General features: G+C 38.0%; 1 protein-coding gene across 1 annotated transcript in view; it reads left to right on the plus strand.

Moving 5' to 3' along the window:
- ABCC9 (ATP binding cassette subfamily C member 9) overlaps window positions 1-22659 on the plus strand; it is a 65034-nt gene that overhangs the window by 34853 nt on the left and 7522 nt on the right. The window contains exons 18-32 of the mRNA XM_026035778.1: window positions 741-779; window positions 2244-2345; window positions 3719-3803; window positions 4456-4536; window positions 5404-5541; window positions 6016-6141; window positions 6790-6886; window positions 7892-8139; window positions 9029-9177; window positions 9870-9939; window positions 10727-10884; window positions 13885-13977; window positions 16608-16710; window positions 18793-18894; window positions 21636-21756. Coding sequence (XP_025891563.1) covers window positions 741-779; window positions 2244-2345; window positions 3719-3803; window positions 4456-4536; window positions 5404-5541; window positions 6016-6141; window positions 6790-6886; window positions 7892-8139; window positions 9029-9177; window positions 9870-9939; window positions 10727-10884; window positions 13885-13977; window positions 16608-16710; window positions 18793-18894; window positions 21636-21756 — 1712 coding nt within the window. The remainder of the gene's footprint in view (window positions 1-740; window positions 780-2243; window positions 2346-3718; window positions 3804-4455; window positions 4537-5403; window positions 5542-6015; window positions 6142-6789; window positions 6887-7891; window positions 8140-9028; window positions 9178-9869; window positions 9940-10726; window positions 10885-13884; window positions 13978-16607; window positions 16711-18792; window positions 18895-21635; window positions 21757-22659) is intronic.

Below are 22659 nucleotides of genomic sequence, written 5' to 3' on the forward strand. Positions count from 1 at the left end.
TTTTTTTTTTTTTTTTTTTTTTTTTTTTTTAAAGATTTTTGCAGTTTGCAGTGATGTGTCATCGTTCCTGGCGGTGGACATCATCACTATCCCAGACCTCCTGGGGCTAGCATTCCATGTCCTCAACACTGTAGGCATGACAGTTAATAACAAGGGAAAGCTGCAAAATCATTCATACTGCCATTGCATGTTCTTGAAAATGTATCTCGTGAATACATTCCTTAAGAAGTGTGGACTGACTGGAAAAGCCTATGTGTTGTAGTGTCATGGCTATCTTGATGCAGATTCATTTCACTGTGTTCAAATCCTGCTCTGATTCACAAGTAAAAATGTGTTATCTGTAGCTTACAAAAGATATCTACAAAGCTTCTCGTAACTCCTAGAGAAACTGGAAACTAGAATGGCTGTTAATTTTTGCAGGTCATTGGTGGAACAGCATGGACAGCCTTTTATATATCTAGGTTATATTAACCACTCATTTTTAAATAGATATTATATCATACTTTTCATTTGAAGGACATTTTCTAGCACCACTCTAATTTGTCTTTTCAACAGCTACACACTATAGATATGAAATTGATGAAATTAAAAATGTTATATGTTGCTCATTAAGAAGAAAAAATCCTGAGTTCTTAGAATTATGTTTTCCTAAATATCCAGTTTTCTGAGATATCAAACTAGTACAAAATGTTATTTTCTATATTTCCAGCTTACTAAATGTCATTTACCATAACTTACAGTGTAAATGAAACTGAACCTTCTTTTGAAGCCTCCAGAAGGTATTATTTTGTTTTTAGTGTATTTGATACATTCGTTTCCTCAGAATCTCCTTGAACCTTCACCTGTGTACTTTTCAGCCATTTCTGTTTTCTTATGCCAATAATTTACTATAGGATTAGCTGACAAGTCATATTAAATCCAGTGGGTCCCAATCTTTTCTAGCCATTGTACCACTACCTCAATTTAAAGTGTAATAGCGAGTCTTGGCCAAAACTTATCAAGTGCTCCCAGCTCCTATTTGACAACTCTGGGAGTTTTGTGTGCCTCTGAGTCATCACTACCTATGTATATTTATTTGCATGTTTTCTGGTCAGCTCTGGGTTTTGTGCTATTCCAGCCTCCAGCTGTGCACCAGAGCAAAGTGGACAACAACGTATGAAGGGAGCCAGATGTGCTCCAGCTGAAGCCAACTAGTGATGCTAGCCCAGGCTTTTTTGAAAGGGGCTGCAGTTTTGAAAGAAGACTAAACCACTTCATCAATGGCAGACAAGTAGTGGCACACATAGCTGTGGTTGGGAGCCACGTTACTAATTGATAGGTGATAATCCCAAGCACATATTTCCATACTAGCATATATTGAACTGCTAAAACTGCAAAGAATTTTGGGGATGCTACTGTGCTTCTAACCAGCTATTTCTCATACCTAGTGCCCTCTCTCTTAAAAGCGAACCCTAGATACTTACAGACAAAACCATTCAATGCTTTGGTCTGACACAATGTAAACAAAGAGACTGAGAAGGAGCATTACCATTCAGATTTACAAGTCATTGCCAGTTTTCCCCAGCTTCCTTACACATCTCAGGCATCTCATAAAAATGTCTGAGACTGTATGATGTTCTTTGCCACAGTACACAGGCAAATCAAACAGAAGAAAAAAATGATCATGCCCCAAGTGTACACATTTTATCAGGTATTTAACATATTTAAATTACTTTAAAATTATTAGACATTTAAAGTTTATCTAACAATTAACTGGCAGACTGCAATGATTCTTTCCAAATATGCATTGAACTGCCCTTTTTTTCTAGTATCATGTCAGCCCATTGAGGATCTACTAGACTTAAAATAAAAACCATCCACTGAGAAAAAGTATTTCAGGCGAACAGCCATAATATAAAATTTCAGAGCTCAATTAATTAAATTAATAACTTGTCTGATAATTTCATCATTTTGACTATTTATAAATCACTTCTGCATTGAACTTATAGATATGAAATTGAGGTAGGGTATACCAGACATTTATAGTAAAACAACTTATACTATAGAATTTGCCATTAGGGGAGAGAGTGGGTGCTGTTCTAACAAAAGATCTCATTTAAAGCTCTTATCTCTACTTTTGTAACCAGTGCTTTGCCTATGTGTTTCTCTTTTCTTTTATGAACACTAATTGCTACCCTGCTTCTCAGACATTTCGCAGGGGCACTTTGCTTTTTAACTCATGTTTTTTATCTGCCTATCTCTAGCAGGAACAGATACTCAGTGGCTTACGCAGCTCAGAAGCCATGGCTACTGAATGCAACGGTGGAGGAAAACATTATCTTTGGGAGCCCATTTAACAAGCAGAGGTAACTACAAACCCAATTGCAGTATCAGAAAATGGAAGTTTGCAGACTCAGAAAAATATCAGGATACATATTACTACTGGGGTGGATTTTGATCACCTGACTTCACTCTTTTTGATCACCTGACTTCAGTCTTTTCAAAGGCAAATTTCTCCTTTAAAGTGTTCTTCAAAGGCTTCCTCTCTGAGCAGGGTCAGTGTCTAGAATATGTGCCAATCAAACATTGGCAGTGTCTCTCTCTCTGGTTTGGATATGTATGTTTTTCAAGCAGTTAAAGTTAGGTGAGATGAATCTCATCCTTGGAGATGAAAGACATTGTTAATTTTGCTTTGTGGAGCCTGAGTTTGCCAGAGGACTGTAGAAGCAGAGATACTAGACAGTTTCCATTGAGTTTATGTCCTAATGCTGCTGTGATCAAGATACTGGAGACACTACTTCATGTGTTAAGATGTGGTAGCTCAAGAGAATAAACTTAATTCTTCCTTGGAATATACAGAAAAAAGACCTGTGATAGCTGAGGTGTGCAGCTTCTATTTTACCTATCCTGCATTTGTCCTTAAGCACTTGAGTCCTTCTAAAAGGTCAGCTAACACATGCAGTGGAAAGAGTAATTTGGTTCAAGGAAAACAGATTGCTGAAGTTTTCAGAAGGAACTCTGACTTTTTTTTAAGTCATGAAAATATACATCCTATTCCTCTAAATTTGTGTTTTGCTAAGATCCATGACTGAATTCCTGCCCAATAAGTATTATCAATGACTGAATGTCTCACAGTCCAGATAAACCCATAAAATTTCAAGGGATGAAATTCTTACCTACTGCAAATCAGCCGAACTTCCCTCATATCAAAGTAGAAAGGCTGATTACACCACTCAAGCAGTCTGATTCCAGCTGCCAATTAGTATATCATCCAAGACACCCCGCAGAGTTAGAAATGTCCTAAGATATTTTGAGTTCCTGTAAATGGTTTCCTGATTCTGGCAACATTAGAATTACTGTAAGAACTCTTTGTCCTGTAACATCACACTGAAGTAAATGAAGAGGCACTAAAAAGGGGACCAATAAAAACTGATTTTAAAATGGCTTTAAATATTCCAGAGTCCAACAAAATAGTTTCATGGCAGGGAGGTATGGGCTCAGTAAGTTAAGTCATCACATCCATAAGAAGTAGACTTACCAATAATGTAGACCAGTAATAGACATACCAATAATTCTCTACTAAAGATGTCATTTTATTATGATGTTTGGTCAGCTTATTTTTGCAATTATCTGGCCATCATAGAACCACAGTAACTTAGGAGTGAATTTGAGCTGGAGATTTTTGTGCTAGCAAAGAAAATCATTGGTTAAATAATTGCAGTGACTCTGGTTTTTACAGGTACAAAGCTGTTACAGATGCATGCTCTCTGCAACCTGACATTGACTTACTACCATTTGGTGACCAGACAGAAATTGGAGAAAGGGTAAATAATATGATGGCTTTTATGTCTGCTTAGCCTATGTATTAAGAAGATTTTCTCTGTCCTCACTCATTTAGACCGTATTGGGATCCCAGCTGCATTAAAAAATAATAATTCACCAGGGCATATGGCAGTTACTTTGTATTAATTGCTATAGCATTCTGGATAGTCATGACATTGAGTAAGATACTATGGCAGTAGATAATATTAGCATGTGACCTCTAATCTGGAGAGCTCAGGACAGAGGTAAATCTAAATAAGTAATTTTGTTTCAGAATTCAGATTTTTCCCCTATGCTTTCTATGTTAGATACTCAAGGAATTACTATTTCACCATAAAACTGTAGAAAATGCATACCTGCAGTATGTTACAGAATGTTATATGGCAAGGAGTTTCTGCTTTAAGTACTGCAGTAAATTAATCCTCTATGTTGTGTCCTGAAAGAAAATATAGTTACTTGACATTGACCTCAAACATGCAAAGTCTTATTCCCAGGCTCTTTTCATTTGTACACTTATTTATCAACAGAATTAGCACTTTACCCAGGCTTTTGCTCTTCATCAGAACTCTGTATAATCACAAAATACCACATTTCTCATGTTCTATCATAATGTTTATTCAAATATGCATATTTATGATCCATTATATTCATTAGGGGATTAATTTAAGTGGTGGCCAACGACAGAGAATCTGCGTAGCTCGAGCCCTCTATCAGAACACCAACATTGTCTTCTTGGTAAGATTATTTGTTCTCATATTAAGCATGGAAAGTTAGTAATAAAACTGTCATTCTTTATATTTAGCTTTCCTATAGGGATTTGTATTTAACCCTCAATCTGAATCATAGAGACAAGGAATAAACAGACACCAGAGGCTGTACCAAAGTGTACTGAGAGACTGATGAAGGATGAATCTTTTACAGAGATTAACAATATGATTTGAACACATTGTTTAACTTCCACTCACTTGCAGTGATGACCTAGCATCAACATGGTTCTATTAAAATCAACAGGAATTTTGGTAAGGTAAAGCATCACAATGCAATTCTGGGGAGTGAACAGGCTGAATATTCATCAATCAACTGCTTAATATTCGCATGTTAACTTCCTTGCTCAGAGACTCCAGGAGAAGTCAAGAATTTAAGTCTCCATACTGTCTTATTGCTAGCCATAGTCACCCAAAGTGAAACATCAAGCACTTCTGCAGTCCTTTTTTGGAGGAAACTGATTAACACCTGCCTCGGTTCATCTCATCTATGTTAGATTCTCATCAAGATTAGGCCAAAATTTGGCTTTGATCACAGCATTTTCCATTTTGAATGAGAAATCTCAGATCTAGTCTTCCTGATCAAGTTTACCCCACACTGTCAGTGCCACCAGCACTGCACAGACCTGGACCCAAAACTGAACTCAGTCATTGTTATGAATCAAAGAGTAATGGATCCTAGCTCACTGTTTCATAGTTTAGCCCTCTGACTAGGTCTTAGTCAATAGAGAATGCTGAAATATTATCAAGGCAGCGGTTTCCAGTTTTTAGAAAACTCTTCAAAGGAAAAAACAACAGATCCATTTTGATTCATTTTCATTTTTTTTTTTAATTTCAGGATGACCCATTCTCTGCACTGGACATTCACTTAAGTGATCACTTAATGCAGGAAGGTATTTTGAAGTTTCTCCAAGAAGACAAAAGGACCCTTGTTCTGGTGACACATAAGTTACAGTATCTACCACACGCTGACTGGGTAAGAGATACCAAGATGCAGATTTGCTAATAGTGGACATACAGTTGAAGCAGTGAAACATGTGATGAGATCACTGTTTTTGGCTGTAATTGAGTTTCTTCTTCCTGATTCTATAACATTATACAGGATGCATTTTATAGCAAAAGGAACACTTTTACTTTCACATTTTTTGAACAATTTTATTGATTGAAAGCCACAGAAATATTCTGATTTAATTGCAAGTATGATTATTACTTATAATGTATTCTCCATGTTTTTTACAAGTAAATTTGAGCAGATAAGAACAGCTGTAGAAATTTCCATCTATGAAAATACATATCAAAACTTTAAAAGTTTCTGATGAATATTTATTAATACAAAAAACAGAAATTTGAATAATGGTAATCACACCAATTCTGAGATATGTCTTGCAGCTTAAGGTCAGTGATGATGGTCACATCACTGAGTAGATTGATTGAATACTTTCTCTCTTAGATCATTGCCATGAAGGATGGAATGGTGCTTAGGGAAGGGACACTGAAAGATATCCAAACCAAAGATACTGAGCTTTATGAACACTGGAAAACTCTGATGAATCGCCAAGATCAAGAATTGGAAAAGGTAAATAGGAACAATTCTGCAAGGATGTGCTTTCTGGAAGGATTTTTTTTCGATTAATTTAAAAAATCAAAACATGGCAGCAAGCAAGTTTTTACCTGCGCTTTAAGGAAGAACTTGTGAACTGTAAGGAGCTTTGAAAAATGGAATGGATTGTCTAGGAAGCATGTGATTTATCTATCATGGGAGGTCTTCAAGAGCACATTCAACAGACATCCTTTTGGGATGATGAACATAAACTGATACATAGCTGTACATAGCTGTACATAGCTGATCCTTTAGCAAGAAGTAAACTAAGTGGTTTTCCAAAGTTTCTCATAAACCTATTTTCTGAGAGCCATATTATCTTCATGTTGAATGGTTTACAGATGGACTCGATGATCTTGAAGATCTTTTCCAACCATAATGATTCTCTGATTCTCTGATTCCAGAAGAGAAGGAATTATAAAATAAAGGAAGGAGAGAGGGTAGAAGGATCACAAAGCGGCACTAAGTCAACAAATTTTCTGAAAGATAAATCCTAAAATACGGTGTTTTTTCTTTCAGTTAAATAAATGATCAAAATAAACTCTCTTTGAAGTTACTTTTGGTGCTATGACAGTGTCAGACAGTTGAATTCTCAAATTCATGAGAAAAATTTTCTTATTACAGGATATGGAAGCTGACCAGACTACTTTGGAGAGAAAAACTCTTAGAAGGGCAATGTACCCCAGAGAATCCAAAGCACAACTGGAAGATGAAGATGAAGGTATCTCTTCATTTACTCTGTTAACATGTAACATCACCATATAGTTGAGAGAATGCCTGCAAAATCCAGACATTTCAGGATTAGAAAATACATATCTGTAACTTCATAGATGAAGAATAATCTGACATTACATTCTAGTCACCCATATTTACTACATTTTATCTGCATCCCAACATGTATGTAATTTCAACTTCAGGAACTGCCCTACTAATTGATTTTTAATGCTCAGAATCAGAAAATTATATCAGGTACTGTCATTTTAAGGCTGTCTGGTAAAAGCAGGTCAACGTTTGCCTTCCTCAAGCATGTAGTGCAAGGCTGTGAGATGTTCTAGTGTTATTATGTGAAAAAAAAAAAAAGTAATCTTTAAATGGTAATGTGTGTGCATATATGAAATACCCATTTTACAAAGCAAAGGTCTACCACTATGTTGTATTTCAGTATGATGTGAAAGATTATCAGGTAATCAAAGGTAACACTGGAAGAAATCTTAATCCAGAGCGCCTTCATATAGGTAAAATTTTAGTGCCTCTAAATAAAGTTAAAGTGAAGTTCTTTTATGCAGCAGATGACATAGCCTCTGGATGGAAAGCCTGGAAGAACATTCTACATCTTTCCATGTAACCCCAAGTGCTCTGTAGACTATATAATGAAAAAAGCTGAACAAATTGGGAAAGGTGTTGGAATTTCCAAGCCTAGTATCTAACATAAATGCAATTAAAACCAAAGACTTGACTTACAAAAATATATTGTTAACAAAACTATGTCTATTCAAAGATTGAGAGTTTTTAAGAGATGCTCAAAAAGCATGAGGAAAGTCTTATGAAAATATGCCTGAAGCGTGAAGTATTTGCTGTTTTAAAATGATTAATTTGTCAGAAAAATTGCCACTAAAAAGAACAATTCAAAACAACAATAAAAAGTCAATCAAATCCAGTAATACCAGTAATAATTCTTTATGAAGTTATGACCTCAGACTAATTTGATCAAATATCTGAGTCACAGAGGAAGAAGAGGAAGAAGATGAAGATGATAATATGTCAACTGTCTTGAGACTCAGGACAAAGATGCCATGGAAAACCTGCTGGAGATATCTAACATCTGGAGGATTCTTCTTGCTGTTTCTGATGATTTTTTCAAAGTTGTTAAAACACTCAGTTATAGTAGCCATAGATTATTGGCTGGCTACGTGGACATCCACGGATAATGCAAATGAACCCAGGAACATGGATGATGCTAGAAGCACAAAGAAGGTGGGATCTTGGACTTTGCTTGAAAAAAAAAAAGTGTTCTTAAATAATTATTTGTTGTTCATATAAAAACTAGAAAGACAGATAAATGTAGTCAGATCGTTTAATATAGAGAGTTATTTAAATTATTAAAATATAGAGCAATTCATTTTTTCAACTTTTTCAAATATACAAAACTGAAAAGAAGCATATTTCAGATTTAAAAAATGATTGACATATTTTCAAAGGCAGAAAACAAGCTAAAAATTTCCATCTGTGTTTTTTAATAACTAAGTGAATGATCCCATTTTCCTAAGTGCTGGATATCCAGCAAAGTCCTACCAGATAAAAACTACTTAAACAGGATCTGCTTATTGCTGTCGATTTGACTTATATACAAATGTCTCACCAGAATTCACTTGGTAAACTTTCAGAAGGCTTCTATTTGTTTTAGTCCTGCCAGATTAGTTTAGGATTTGCTCTGTGAATTTTTGGGGCACTTGGACTTGATGGAGTAGAACTTTCCAAGGTCTCTCAAATGACTAAATTCTTGAGAGGCAACTCTGGTAGCTGAATTTCTCAGCTAACAGTTTGCATATTTACATACTTATCTAGTCAGTCTATCTTCATAGTTCAAAGTACTTGCACTTACAGGTCTTGAAGGATGCTCATCAGAAGCTTGAGAGATCTTGAACGCAGCCAGGTCTTCTAATTATGTGAATTTGATGAACTGGAGGATAGTTCTTTTATTTGCCAAAGACTGTATTAACATAACTATGTAGTATATGCATTCTGACATACCAGCTGATTAATGTCAGCTACTAATTTTGAAGAGCAGTGGATTGGAGTGTTCATAGTAGGAAGAAAAACAGCATGTTTATTTCTAGGATTGATGCATTTGTCATTTTATTAGACCTATCATGTTGCTGTGTTCAGCATGCTTTCTGGAGCTGGAATTGTCCTTTGCCTCATCACATCTCTGACTGTGGAGTGGATGGGCCTCACAGCAGCCAAGAATCTACACCATAATCTACTCAACAAGATTATCCTTGGACCAATCAGGTACAGCAAAATAAAATATTTGTCCTGAAAAGCTACTTCATTGGAAACTGCTCCTCATAACAGGGATGATACTTCTGTTAAAAATTCTTTTCTTTGTCCATTTTCCTTCAAATCCTCAAAAGTGAAAATAAAGTAAGTGATCAAGGGAAAAATTGTTTTCATGCTGGAACATGTGAAATTCTGAGCACTTTTTTTATGAGAGGTTGAAAGGAAAGTGTCTCTCATTGGTTACCATCTAGACAGCTAGCAACCCTCAGGGCTTGGGAGTCAAGGAAGGTTTTGAGTGCAGACCTAGTTGAAAGCTGGCAAGGCTGAGCAATGGGCCTGCAGTTGAACGATGTGAATGGGAAGGGATCGGCAACAGGGTCCCTGCATACTGAGTACAGTTATCATGGTTCTTTCATGAAATGACTGAGTCTCAGTGCCCTGTCCTATGCAGGAGATTGAACAGCAGAGAGGGACAGGAGGTGACCTTCAGGATGGATTTTAATTCCTAAGGGAGACAGATCATGAATGAAAGAGCAAAGAACAAGACCACAGATTCTATGGAAGTGGAGACTTAAAAGTTAGTGGGAAAAAAAGTGAAGAGAAGCACTGGGATAATCAGAAGGCAGACATTATCATTTGTTTAAAAAAAAAAAAAAAAAAGGAATGTCTTGTCAGTTAACTTTTGCTTTTACTTTGTTTGATAGGTTCTTCGATACAACTCCATTGGGGTTAATTCTGAATCGTTTCTCTGCTGATACAAATATCATTGATCAGGTAGACATATCAGCATATTCTTTTTTAGAACATCTTGGTTCTATAATGTCACCTAGCTACCAAATAGATGATGTATTAAAGTGCTCAGTAGCAAAAGGCATAGTGAATAAAAAACAGTTCTGGGGATGATAACAGAAAAAGAAAAATGCAAATAGAAATTAAACATATCTCTTCACAGCCAGACTTGGACCAGTTGCTTCTGCCTGAAGTTTGGGTTAGCAAAACAAAGGATTTCTTACCAAATTAGAAATAGATAGGGTAAAATGTAACAACTTTTAGCATATGGAGTACACATGAAATAATTAGACAAACATTCCTGGCTGACAGGACATAAAATTTTAGAGCATTCAGGAGTGAAAGGGATGCTTCTGCTATGCCTGTGAATCAAAATGTTTGGATGAGCAATAATCCTGAATGTAAGGGTGGTGGGAACACAGAAGAAAAATTGCAAAGCTCTGAGAAAGAGCAAGCTATTTCTGTAAATATTTAGTATATCAGGAACAATATCTCTTTCTTGCCTTGCCTGTGTTTTTAAACAAGATGGAAATGGTTCCTACATCCCCTTGATCTCTGAAACCCTGACCTCTAGAAAATTCTAATGACTCATTTTTAAACTCTGCATGCTATCATGGTTGACCAGTAGGAACAGAAAGGCTCTTGGTATAAAGGGGATGTCAGTTAGTGGACAGTGATGATTGTTCCACTTTCTGTATGGCTCTATAGGAAAAGGCATATAGTGGGTACTATCTGTAATTTTTGTGTTATGTGTTTTCTTCTTTTGATCTAGCACATTCCTCCTACCCTGGAGTCACTTACACGGTCCACCTTACTCTGCCTGTCGGCCATTGGAATGATCTCATATGCCACTCCATGGTTCCTTGTTGCTCTCGTGCCTCTTGGGATAGCTTTTTATTTTATCCAGAAATATTTCAGAGTTGCGTCCAAGTATGTATTTAAAAAGCCGTTCTGAAGATGTTTTCTAACAATTTGTATGTAAAGTTTTTGATGGAATATGAACTAGTCTCCAATTGGATGGAATTGAAGCTAGTCAAGGGGAAAAGGGGAAAAGGGGAAAAGATATCCTTTCCATCCAGAGGCATGCGTTTGAGCTGTGTGTTGGAAGATGTCACCTGACCTGACCTTAGCTGTGGTGTCATGGATGTGATGCTAGCCACATCACTGTCTTATACTGTTTGTTCCCAACACTGGTGAGCACGAAGTTTGTTAGCCAGCTGACCCAACTAAGATCTGGCCAAGGTCTCTTGAGGTCAAAAAGGTCAAGAATGGAAAATAACTTTCTGGATTAACATCAATCACACAGCTTTTTCCTCATGATAATGAAAAAAAAATCCACAGAGAGTCATTTCCACTATAGAGCAACATCTCATATTCAAAATGGTTTGGCTGATTTGTAAAGATTCCTTTTTTTTTCCTTCCAGGAAAACAGTATCATGATTTCTTAGCATTATGTCTTTCAGTGCTAAATCCAATATAGAATTTAGTAAAGCATTCCAGGATGGGATTCAAAGTTTCCTTTTTTTTTTTTTTTTTTTTTNTTTTTTTTTTTTTTTTTTTTTTTTTTTTTTTTTTTGGTAAATGTGATCAATTATGCCTCATTTTTCTAATCATCCAGAGATCTGGCTAGTTATACTCCACTTCCTGATACTTAAAAATACCCATCAAGGAGCCTGCTGACAGGAAGTACATGGAGACCCAAATACCCTACTATCATTTACAATTGTCTGTGCAGGTCCCATTTTTGCAGTTGGTATGTGATAAAACATTAACTAATGTAGAATCCATGTAAGAGATGCATTGATTTTCCAGCTGGGTAATCCAGTACAGGAAGACACATAGACCATACTTTTCTCTAGATAGCACAGAAAGATTTCTTAAATCAATAGATGACCTAGAGCACAGAGTAACATGTGAGTAATTTAGTTTCACACTAGCCTACTGTTTTGTATCTTTCCCCAGAATTTCCAAGAAGATTTATTCAGTGGGAAACTCTGAAATTAGAATGTTCAAAACAAAAAACATTTAATTTTGAACTAATTTGTATATATTTTCCAGGAATCTTGTACTTTCCCCATTAGTTTTCCAAGCCAATGCTGTACCTGGCACTACAGCAGGTTTCAGAAGGGAATGAAGCATGTTTGCATTCCTGGCTCCATTATAACCTTCTGAGTATCATCCTGTCCTGCTACATATATCAGTGTACTCTGCTTAAATGTCTGTCTAAAAAACGCATAAGGATAGCCAAAATCTCGTGTATTACACTTCAGGGAACCATTAGGATGGAGGATGGAGTAAAGCCGCCATCCATTTCACAAAATCACAGAATCACAGAATGGTTGAGGTCAGAGGGCACCTCTAGAGATCAAGTCCAACCTTGCTGCTCAAGCAGGGACACCTAGAGCACATGGCACAGTGCGGCATCCAGGCGGGTTTTGAAGACCTCCAGAGAAGGAGACTCCACTACCTCCCTGGGCAGCCTGTGCCAGGGCTCTGTCACCCTCACAGGAAAGAATTCCTCCTCACATGGAGATGGAACTTCCTGTTTTTCAACTTATACCCATTTCCTCTTGTCCTGTCACTGGCCACTACTGGGAAGAGCTTGGCCCCTTCCTCCCTCATTCTCCCTTCATGTACATGTTAATCAGACCCCCCTCTCAGTCTTCTCTTCTCCAAGCTAAACAGGCCCAACTCAGTCTCTCCTCATACGAGAGATGTTCCAGTCCCTTAATCATCTTTGTCGCTCTCTGCTGGACTCTCTCTAGGAGCTCCATGTCCCTCTTACACTGGGGAGCCCAGAACTGCCCGCAATATTCCAGGTGCAGCCTCACCAGAGCTGAGTAGAGGGGCAGGATCACCTCTCTTGACCTGCTGGCAACACTCCTCCTCATGCAGGCCAGGATCCCATTGGCCTTCTTGGCCATGAGGGCACACTGCTGACTCCTGGTTAACTTGGTGTCCACCAGGACTCCCAGATCCCTCTCTGTGGAGCTGCTCTCCATCAGGTCGACCCCTAATCTGTACTGATGCCTACTTTTTCTTACTGATAGCCATACTGTGTGAGCCAGCTAGTGATCAGTCACTCCTGTAGATCAGCATACAAACAGACGTATCCACTAGCTCTCCAATTGCTTATGCTGTGAAAGCCCATAATTACCTCATTCCTTTTATTCCATTACAATTTTCTGGGAAAATCTGTGTCAGCAAGTATTTAAAAAAATCTATTTAATTTAATTTTAATAAGCTGTGAAGCACCCAAGATGGAGTTGCCTTCTTTTGCTTTACAGTAGAAATAAAGGATGAATGCAATGCTTATTTCTAGAAAAGTTACTCTCATGAAATGTTTGATTAAGAAATAGACTGAACCAGTATTTATAACATGCTTGTATGTTGTACTATCAAGGCATATGAGCTTCACTAATTTTTAGAAATGCAAATATTTATACTATTTCTTGCAGCACTTTGACTCCTGGTTATATTTTCCATTACATCTTTCAAAAACTACTGTGTATTTTCCATCATATATTTGAAATAGAATGCATTTATCATCAAAATACAAGCAGCAAATTCACTTCTGTATATTTAATTCAGCATCGTGGAGCAGTTATTTTTCCTGAACTATTTGATACTGTATGCCATTATAGCAGGATTTTAATTGAGAGTTTAAGGGGTTTTAGAAGAGGCCCTTGTTATGCTTAGCCTGTGACCAAAACCTAGAGATGTCTTGAAGATGAGACTTTTCCCTGATTCAGAAGATTTTAATATCAAAAGAGAAATGTTAGGTTCCTTTTGATGTAGAAATAGCAGCCTGTATGCTCCTGAAAAGACTGCGTGCAATAAAATGTATATTGTTATTCAGTATGCAGTAAGATATCTACGGGCAGAGATATTTATACTCTAATGGCTGCCTTTTGCTTCTGTTACTTCCAGAGACCTCCAAGAACTTGACGATAGCACCCAGCTACCTTTACTATGTCACTTCTCAGAAACAGCAGAAGGACTTACTACCATTAGAGCATTCAGGTCTGTAAAACAAATCATATGTGAGAGGGTTGGCTTCTGTTCTGACCCTTGCAGGTTGCTTGGAGCATGTCTGAGAGCAAATTACTTGATTTGGTGAGCGTTAATTAAGACATCTCGTAAAAGGGAAGCAGTATTTATTCTCTTCTGTCCTTGTCACACCTTTAAACAGTGGAGTATTATTTTAATAATATCCTATTTTTTATGTATTGTTTTGCTGCTGAGTTAAAGATCATTTTCAAACTTTGGAGGTGTTTAATGCCTTATTTTGACAGTGGGGATCTCTGCAGGGGAGTTATCACCACTTCAGGACTCCCACACGGTCTCCTACAGTCTGTGTTACTCAGGTGCCTCTGAATCATTTTAGTCTTCTGAACTCTTAGTCAGGGAAACAGCATTATTTTATCCTCCATCTGAAAAGAAAGCAGGAAACCAGAGAGAATTTCCAACCATTGCAGAGCAGAGACTTGAACTGAATATTCTAAAACTTAGTCTTGTCAATCAAAACTGAAAAATGAAAGTACAGAATAATTTAGAGAATTCTTCAGATTTTCTATGTGTATTTTTTCTCTTCTTCCCGCATGAAAGGTAGGTCAAATTCTTCTCCTACATTCATTACATTATAGCTAGTGTAAATCTGTTAAAACTCCACCTCATTTTTGTCTCCAGGTGTTTGTACCTTGAAGGATTTCCGTGCAGATCACACTGCACTGCTGTTTACACATGCATTAGATCAGCTTCAACTCAGCAGGGAATTTCTGACATTTTTCCCAGCCCTACTAAAACCAGTGCATCGTACCTAATAAATATCCTTTAGACTGAATTTAACCCCGCATGCCTGTTTCCAGCAAGATGATGGTAAGCTTGGTAGGGGAGAGTCAAAATCCTAAAGAGTCAGTAGCTGGAAGAACTGTCTCTAATTGTCACAAAAGTATGGCAAATTTCCTGCTTAATGTTCCAGCTTTGGGACCTAGGCTAAGAGTTCAGTGCTGTAAAGGGCTGTAGCAAAACAAGCAAAATATTATTTCTTTGTTGAAGAGATGTGAGCCAATGGTCAACACAAAATGTTCTAACAAGCTTTATTGATCAGGATGATGTGTATTAAAACCATAAGTCATATTGTAGGCCTGACGCTGACACACGATTTGTGAGAGGTTTAGAGTGGCCTTTCATTACATTATCTTCTGAAAAAGGAGCTTAGCACTCTTTGGAAGTCATTCAGCTATACCTTATGAAACCATGATGTGGTCTTCGACAGCAGAGAGCAAAAGACAGCCCTTGGAAAGGAACTGATCATTTGAGTTTTCCAAAATCACCATCAATGGGAATCAGAGCCTTTTTATTGCCCCATCTATGGTCCTCCATCCATCAAATCTGAAGTTTCCAGAAGTTTTTATCAGCAAGGTCAAATTTGCTAGTAATCCTATTAGTCACTCACTGCAGTTTGAGTTCAGAGTGTTCTAGGATAAAATAGAGCAGCTCCTCACATAACTTACCACAAAGTAGCACAGTTGGATCAGAAAGTGATTTCAGTGACCTTTGCTGTTTCTCATCTGACAAGATAAATGCCTAAGACTGTCCAGAGGATGAGCTGGATGTGGATAAGAAGATACAGATTGAGCATGTCAGATTTTCCATTAGGAAAACAGGAGTTTTGTTGCCAGAAAGACAACACTTTATTCACTGAATCTTTGCTTCTCTCCACGTCATTTCTGTTACAAGCTGTTATTCGGGGAGGATTCCTTGTCACGTATACAAACTACACAAAGCATAACCAGTAAAATATTGTTTCAGCATGAAAAGGCAAATATGCCAAGTATTTTGGCAGAACGAGGGTTACAGGTGCCTCGCAGCAGAGCCCTGAAACTTTGAAATAGAAGAGCTTTTCAAGATAAAACAGATGATAAGCGGTTGGAAAAAGTTTGACTATTTTTAAAGTGATAGTATTCACAGTGGAATGTGGCACAACAAGGTGTCTTCCATCCGACTGCCCATCAGAACCTGAAGTGCAGTAAGACCCCATAAATTTAATACCAAGAGAGGTTTTGCTCTCCCAAGTCTAAGGTACTCTTTCTTTCACTGTTTTTTAAAAACTACCATCATTATGTGGAGAATGAGAAACAAGGGGCAGCTGATGGAGCTTACAAATAATCCCTCATTTCTGTAGTTTAGGTGTAATTTAGGCATTATCAGATTTTAAAGTTACAGATATGACCTCAACTCTTCCTCTGAAGTGTAAGGATTTGCTGCTAGCTTGTATTCATCCACTCAAGAGAGGGCTGCAGGGCAAAGGCAGTCTCAGTTTACAGCTTTAAATGAAGATATGAACTGCAAAGTAACGCAAGTTCCCCTGGATTCCCCTGACATCTCAGCTTCTTTTGGGACACATGCTCTGATGCAGAATTGAGTCAAATGTAATTATTTGCAGAAGAAATTGCTCCCCACAGTAACTTTTCCGGGTCAGAGAGAGTGATACCTGCATACAAGGATCCTAAAGAGTTTTATCCCGAAGTTTGGCAGTGGCACAAGTGCAACAACGTTCGGCTTGCAGGGAGAGGAGGGAGTTCAATGCTTCATGCTCTTGTGTATGAGCGTGGATATGTGTTGTAATATAACAACTTCGCTTTTGGCAGGCATGAAGCCAGATTTAAACAACGTATGCTGGAGCTAACGGACACGAACAACATTGCCTACTTATTTCTGTCAGCTGCCAACAGATGGCTGGAGGTCAGGACGGTACGTTCAGTTTAGTCCCGGCTATGGTTTTGAAACCTTGGAAGCAAACAGAGACTTTGCCTGAGGCAGAGGAGGAGATAATAACGAGAATTAATCTCACAATGAGATTATACATGATGTTCCTTAAAATAGATCAGATTGTTTAGGTTAAAGTTGTAGGCTTTTTTTCAGCTTTCTTGGCCAGAAGCAGGAAAATACAAGGCTCATCTTTTGCTGCGGTGATGTCTCCTGTCTGAGGAGAGTGCAAGAACAAACATTTACGTAACTTGAAATAAGGCTCCTTTCTACTACTGTGCAGCATCTTGCAGTCCTGTAGTAGAAGAAACTCTTTTCAAAGCAGAGCATGGCATTTAAGTAGTTTTTATGCACTTTGCCATCAACACATCAGGGCTGTGTTCTAGGCACCATTCAGCTTCCAGGACCTGAGGTATCTCCCCAGCAAAGGGTTTCATCCTGCACCTGTAATTTAGAGCCCCTTCTACAATGAACTTGCTCCAGCTGTGAGCCAATACTGTTTGTGATATACACTACAATGCTATGCAAGTTGGCAGAAATAGACTCCAGCTTAGAAACAAATGACAGTAAGACATGGTGCAGCCAATGTCAGAGAGTCAGATTCAGTGAGTCTTTGATGAGGACTCTCCTTGGACTGTATAAGAGCAGTTTCCCTGAGTTTAAAGGCCTACATGCTGGAAAAACAAAATAGTTTTGATTTCCCTATTTATCTTGCACTACAAGAGCAGGGAATAAATGGAGCTGTAAACTTGTCCTTCCAGGCCTGTCCAGATGGGAAAGAACTAAGTTCTGCTAGACACATATAGTGACAGGCATCCTGTATCGTCACTTGCACTTCCAGACACATTGTTGAAGCAACAAATTTCTGCAATTTCTAGGAACAGCATTCTCCTGTGCATGAAGCGTTTAGCTTCCTGCAACATCCAAGATCAAGCTGAACTTGCTTCTAGACCAAAAACAGATAAAGAACAGAGCAGTATCCAACCTTGGAATAAACTGTGGCATTGTTCATTAATGTCTCACAATCTTAGACCTGCTTACACTAGAAATGAATTTGATCCAAGAATATGCATCACTTCATCATAGCACTTGAAATAGCCTAGGCTTAAAATAGATCATTTAGCTCTGCCTAATGGTGCAATGAGACTAATATAATTCAAATCTTTATAGGATTTAATAGCAACTGTGAAGTCTTGTCCCAATAACTGATGGAGACACAAGAACTTTGTACTTCTAGTGCATGTTTTCATTGTAGATATTAAGTTACAGTCCGTCCCCTGTTTATCAGCGCTTCCTGCAGACAGATAAACTCGGCAGCCATCATTTCAAATCACATAGGTTAAGATTCTAGGCAGGAAACTATCAAATAGGCCAAAAGCAGTGGGAGTATGGGAGGGCCATCAGTTCCAGCAGCTGGAACTCTACATGGGATTGCATGCAGTTGGCATTCAATTCAAAACTGAGGTACGCATCAAGAATATGTGTTCAAGCTCCATCAAACTTTGTGAGTAATCAGATCTTTCTAATAGCTCCTTCACAGCTTTTTCTGTGTCATAGCTAGTGATGAGATCCTTTGGGTTATACAGCTATACACAATATACTGCTCTATTATCACTCTCCTGCTTTTAGAGTCCACACCACTACTGCACACAAGCACCCACATCACCCACAGACTGAGTGCAGAAGCAGACTTAAGCCTGTCTTCACCATGTGCAGGGCCCCTCTGTATGATATCTGCCCACTTATGCCCATAAAGTGTGTGCACGCCCCATATAAAATCCAAGCAGTATCAAAATCTTTCATGGGCTTTCCAAAATCACTGTTTCTTCTTCCTTGCTGGGGGTCAAACCCATGTAAAGGAGAGAGGAGAGAAGAGGCGGAGAATTGTTTCAGTTTGGACACCCAAATGAGCTGATCCTTTCCAGGAAAAAAAAAAAGCCAGAATTAATGACTAAATATCATTATAGACATAAGCTTTATTAAAAGGTATATCCTTTATAACTAAAGAAGTTTTCTTCTTGCTGTGTTTTAATGTTATCTATAATCTTTCTCTCTCTGTCATTTTAGGATTACCTTGGTGCTTGTATAGTTCTTACTGCGGCTGTAACATCCATCACCGAAGGACCTAACTCTGGATTTGTGGGGCTAGGTCTCCTGTATGCTCTGACAGTATGTACTGAGGCAAAGCATAAGAACTATCAGACTAATATATTAGTTTCATGGTAGTTTTAAAAATGCATATACGCAGTTATCTTCCAGCTTTCTTAATCTTGAAAAAAAACAATCTTGCAAATAATGGATTCAAGCCAAAGTTGAGAAAGTTCAGGGCAACTTGGACTTACTTCAGGTTTCATGAGCCAATTAAAAAAACACAACCATTCCCAGGCCCTGCATGCTCCCAAGGAGAGCAGGAAGATTTAAAGTGCGTAAGAGGACCTGCTGTGCAATCTGTTTTGCACAACACAGTGTTAGTTGCTCCTGCACAGGGAGAAAACAGCCAGAAACTGCTGTCCCACAGACTGCATAAGCAAAGTAGCATTTAACTAATGATCAAATAAATTCATTGCTGAAGAAATAACAGTTCCACCTTTTGAGGGAAAACATTTAAATACTCGGTATTGTCTACCAATTTCTAAATGTGTGTAGGGATTAGGACCTTTAAGGCTGGTAGGCATGGTTCAACATAACAAGTAGTATGAGGAAAGTAAGAGAAATAAGATGAGAAATAAGGATTTGGCCAATTCACTTCAACTCCTATCATTAGCACAGAGGGATTTGAGATCAGTCATGAAATAGGAACACTGTTCTAGCATAGTAGACTGCGAGAGCACCTCAGAGTTCTTCATGAGCAGAAATATCATTGAATTAATCCATAAAGAAGAGGAGAAAGCAGGATAAGCATAATAGGGAAAAGAATTTTTGAAATCATGTCTGGCATGGTAAAAAGCTGGTTGCTTTACAGCATTGGCAGGAGGAGCAGATGCCATAGGGAAGATGGGAGTATAAGTTTAATATAATTTGGCTTTCTGCTTGGATGCTGGCTGTCACGTGGTTACAAGAGAAAATCCTCAGCAACTGCCTTAGGGTAGCCTTAAATTCCCCTTGTGCTTCTGCTGCAGTGCTATGAGAATCTGCCAGCAACTGAGAATCTGTCCCAGTGTCTTAACCTCATTCTGAAAACATCCTTGGTAATCCTGCTTCATTATCAGTGATCTGGAAGCTCTGAGATATCTGCATGAGCAAACCCCACTTTTTATTTAGTTTGTATCTACAAACCAAACATCAGAACAAATCTGCAATTTGCTCAAGTCTGGCATAGCAGATCAAGAGACTCTCCAGTCACTAAACGGATACTTATCTCTTTCCTATTCCACAATAAAACCAATAAAATTTGAGATGCAGTTGGATCCTCATCTGTGTCCCCAAGTGGCCTTTGTATCACTTCTTTCTGGGGCCAAAAATGGACTGACGTAAGAAACTGGATGAGAGCAAAGTGTATGTACCAACACTGTGTTTACAGGAGACCTTCATAAGCTCATTCTCTTCGCTCATATAAATTCTTCCAACTTTATTGCAAACTGTGATGAAGATTGAAATGGTATGTAAAGCCTTTTGGATGCAAGGCCATGTTATCAAATCTGGTCTAGCAACTAGCAGGTCTGCATGTCATTTAACTTATCTATAAATGCATCCATTTCTGTAAATTCATGATTCAAAAGCAGAACACAAGTTTCTAAAGAACAAAGGAATTCTTTCACACTAGCTTCTAGAATGACTATCATTTTGGCAAACAACCGAATCCTCTAAATGGATAAGATTTATTGTGGAATCTCAGTGAAAATTATTTATGGTATGCCTTTTGTACTAATATTTGCTAAGAGGAAAACTAGTGGATCTGCGTGATTTATTCATAACAAACTTCTTATTTGGCGGATTCTGCAATCTTTCCAACAAGTGAAATGATAAAGAGTTTCTCCAGATATATTTCTGCATAGGATGTTTTCCTTGTCTAAGTTAGGTGTCTAAACCTTTATTTGGATATCTAAAGTTGCTCAGCTTTTACAGCTGCTTACTCAACAGTTCCTGATGAAATCAGGGTTTTTTTTAAACAGGCACCTAAATATAGACTTACGAACCTAAGTTTGGGAAATTGCTTTGCAATTTTCAGCTTACAAATAGTCAGTCCTGTCTAGGGATCAGCTTCTCTAAGCTACTTGGTTTCATTAGATAAATAATTACCAACTTTTACCTACTGCAAGTTATAGCTGACTGTTAATCAAATCCCTATAAAGCTGAACAAAAGTAAAAGGGAAATACCATCAAGATGACATTGAGATACATTTTTCTCAAATATTTCTGTGCTAAAACAACCATATTTTCCACACAGAGATAAAAGAATTATATAAATATGCACAGAAGGAAACAGAAAAGAAATGCCTATCAGCTTGTTGAAAATATACTTGTGAATAGTAAACATTCTTATTCTTTATTTGCGGTTTTTGAAAAATTAGAAAATGTGCTATTTCCAAACACAGCTACCCATTTTAGTTTCTACTGTATCTCTATGTTTAAAAGGCACTGAAAGTGCTTTTCAGTACTGTTTATTGAATGTTCAGAACAAGAGATTCATTCCCTTAATCAGTCACATCTTCAGACTGCAGATATAACCTTTCCATATTTCTGTTTCAAAAAATAAGGATGAGAATACCGAGCATTAATCACTGTGTCAGTATTGTTTGGGTTGGAATCTGACTGGCCTGTTCCATTTTTAATGCTGTTGTGCTAGGTCTAGACCAACTGTGCTGAGTCAGGCCAAAAACTTTTAAAAATTTATCTGACCTTTATTCAAAAAGAGATAGATGAACAGACAGAAACTTAACCTCTGTCTTTGTTTTCCTTTTGCAATGCAGATAACCAACTATTTGAACTGGGTGGTGAGAAATCTGGCTGATTTGGAGGTGCAGATGGGTGCAGTAAAAAAAGTACACAGCTTCCTCAACATGGAGTCGGAGAACTATGAAGGCTACTTAGGTACTGCACTGTAAACTTTTTGATTTTTCTGTGGCTGTTGTGAAACCACAACAAATTTGGTCATGAAAAAAAACATAGACATCTTTGGCCAAAGTCTGTTCTTATTGATATGTAGGAGCTCTGACAGGCTTGAGGGACAAGGACAGCTAAAAGCAACCATGACCCCATGGCTGGGGGTCTGGCTTTATATCTAACCCCTACTAATAAACATGAAAAACTATCAAATACCAGACAGAGTGAGCTTCACCTTATAATACAAGTAGAAAGAACCAAGGCAAATTTGCAGGTAGTATAAAACATCTCTGTAGCCATCCAAAGTACAAAAATGTGTATTAAAGTAGAAATGCATTAGCAGTCAAATACTTCAAAATTGCTGATCTTTGCAGCAAGTTCGGGCTGCAGGATGGGTTACATTGAAGAATCAGACCTCAGCAGCTCTTCTCTGAACCACACCTTGCTGTTCATATTCCACATATTTCAAATTTGATGAGAGAAATGAGAGAAATTGCTATTTTAGCAGTACTAGAAGCACAAGGCCAAAGAAGCCTGTGAGCCAGCAAGATTTTTTGGAAAGCCCAGACCCTTAGTTCAGAGACAAAACCTGACAGGATATTTGCAATCCAGGATGAAAAACGAGCTGTGATAATGTCAACAGCTCTATCTGTGAGGCAGCAACAACATCCTTCTTCCTACTGCCCTTCCTGAGGCAGTTACTGACCGCAGACAATGCTAACACTGGTCTGAAATTACGTTCCTTTCTGTGGGTTTGGCTTCATCCCATGTCATCGCTGGCAGCCGCTTTAGCATTTACCCTCTTATCCTGTGTGTCAAGCCCAGGGAGCTAAGTTGTAATGTGCTTGCCGGGCATTTCTCAGCTCCCCTGAGAGCCAGCCCAAGCACGCC

The sequence above is a fragment of the Nothoprocta perdicaria genome, unplaced genomic scaffold (assembly GCF_003342845.1).
Source record: "Nothoprocta perdicaria isolate Ctin4 unplaced genomic scaffold, notPer1 scaffold_167, whole genome shotgun sequence".
NCBI lineage: Eukaryota > Metazoa > Chordata > Aves > Tinamiformes > Tinamidae > Nothoprocta > Nothoprocta perdicaria.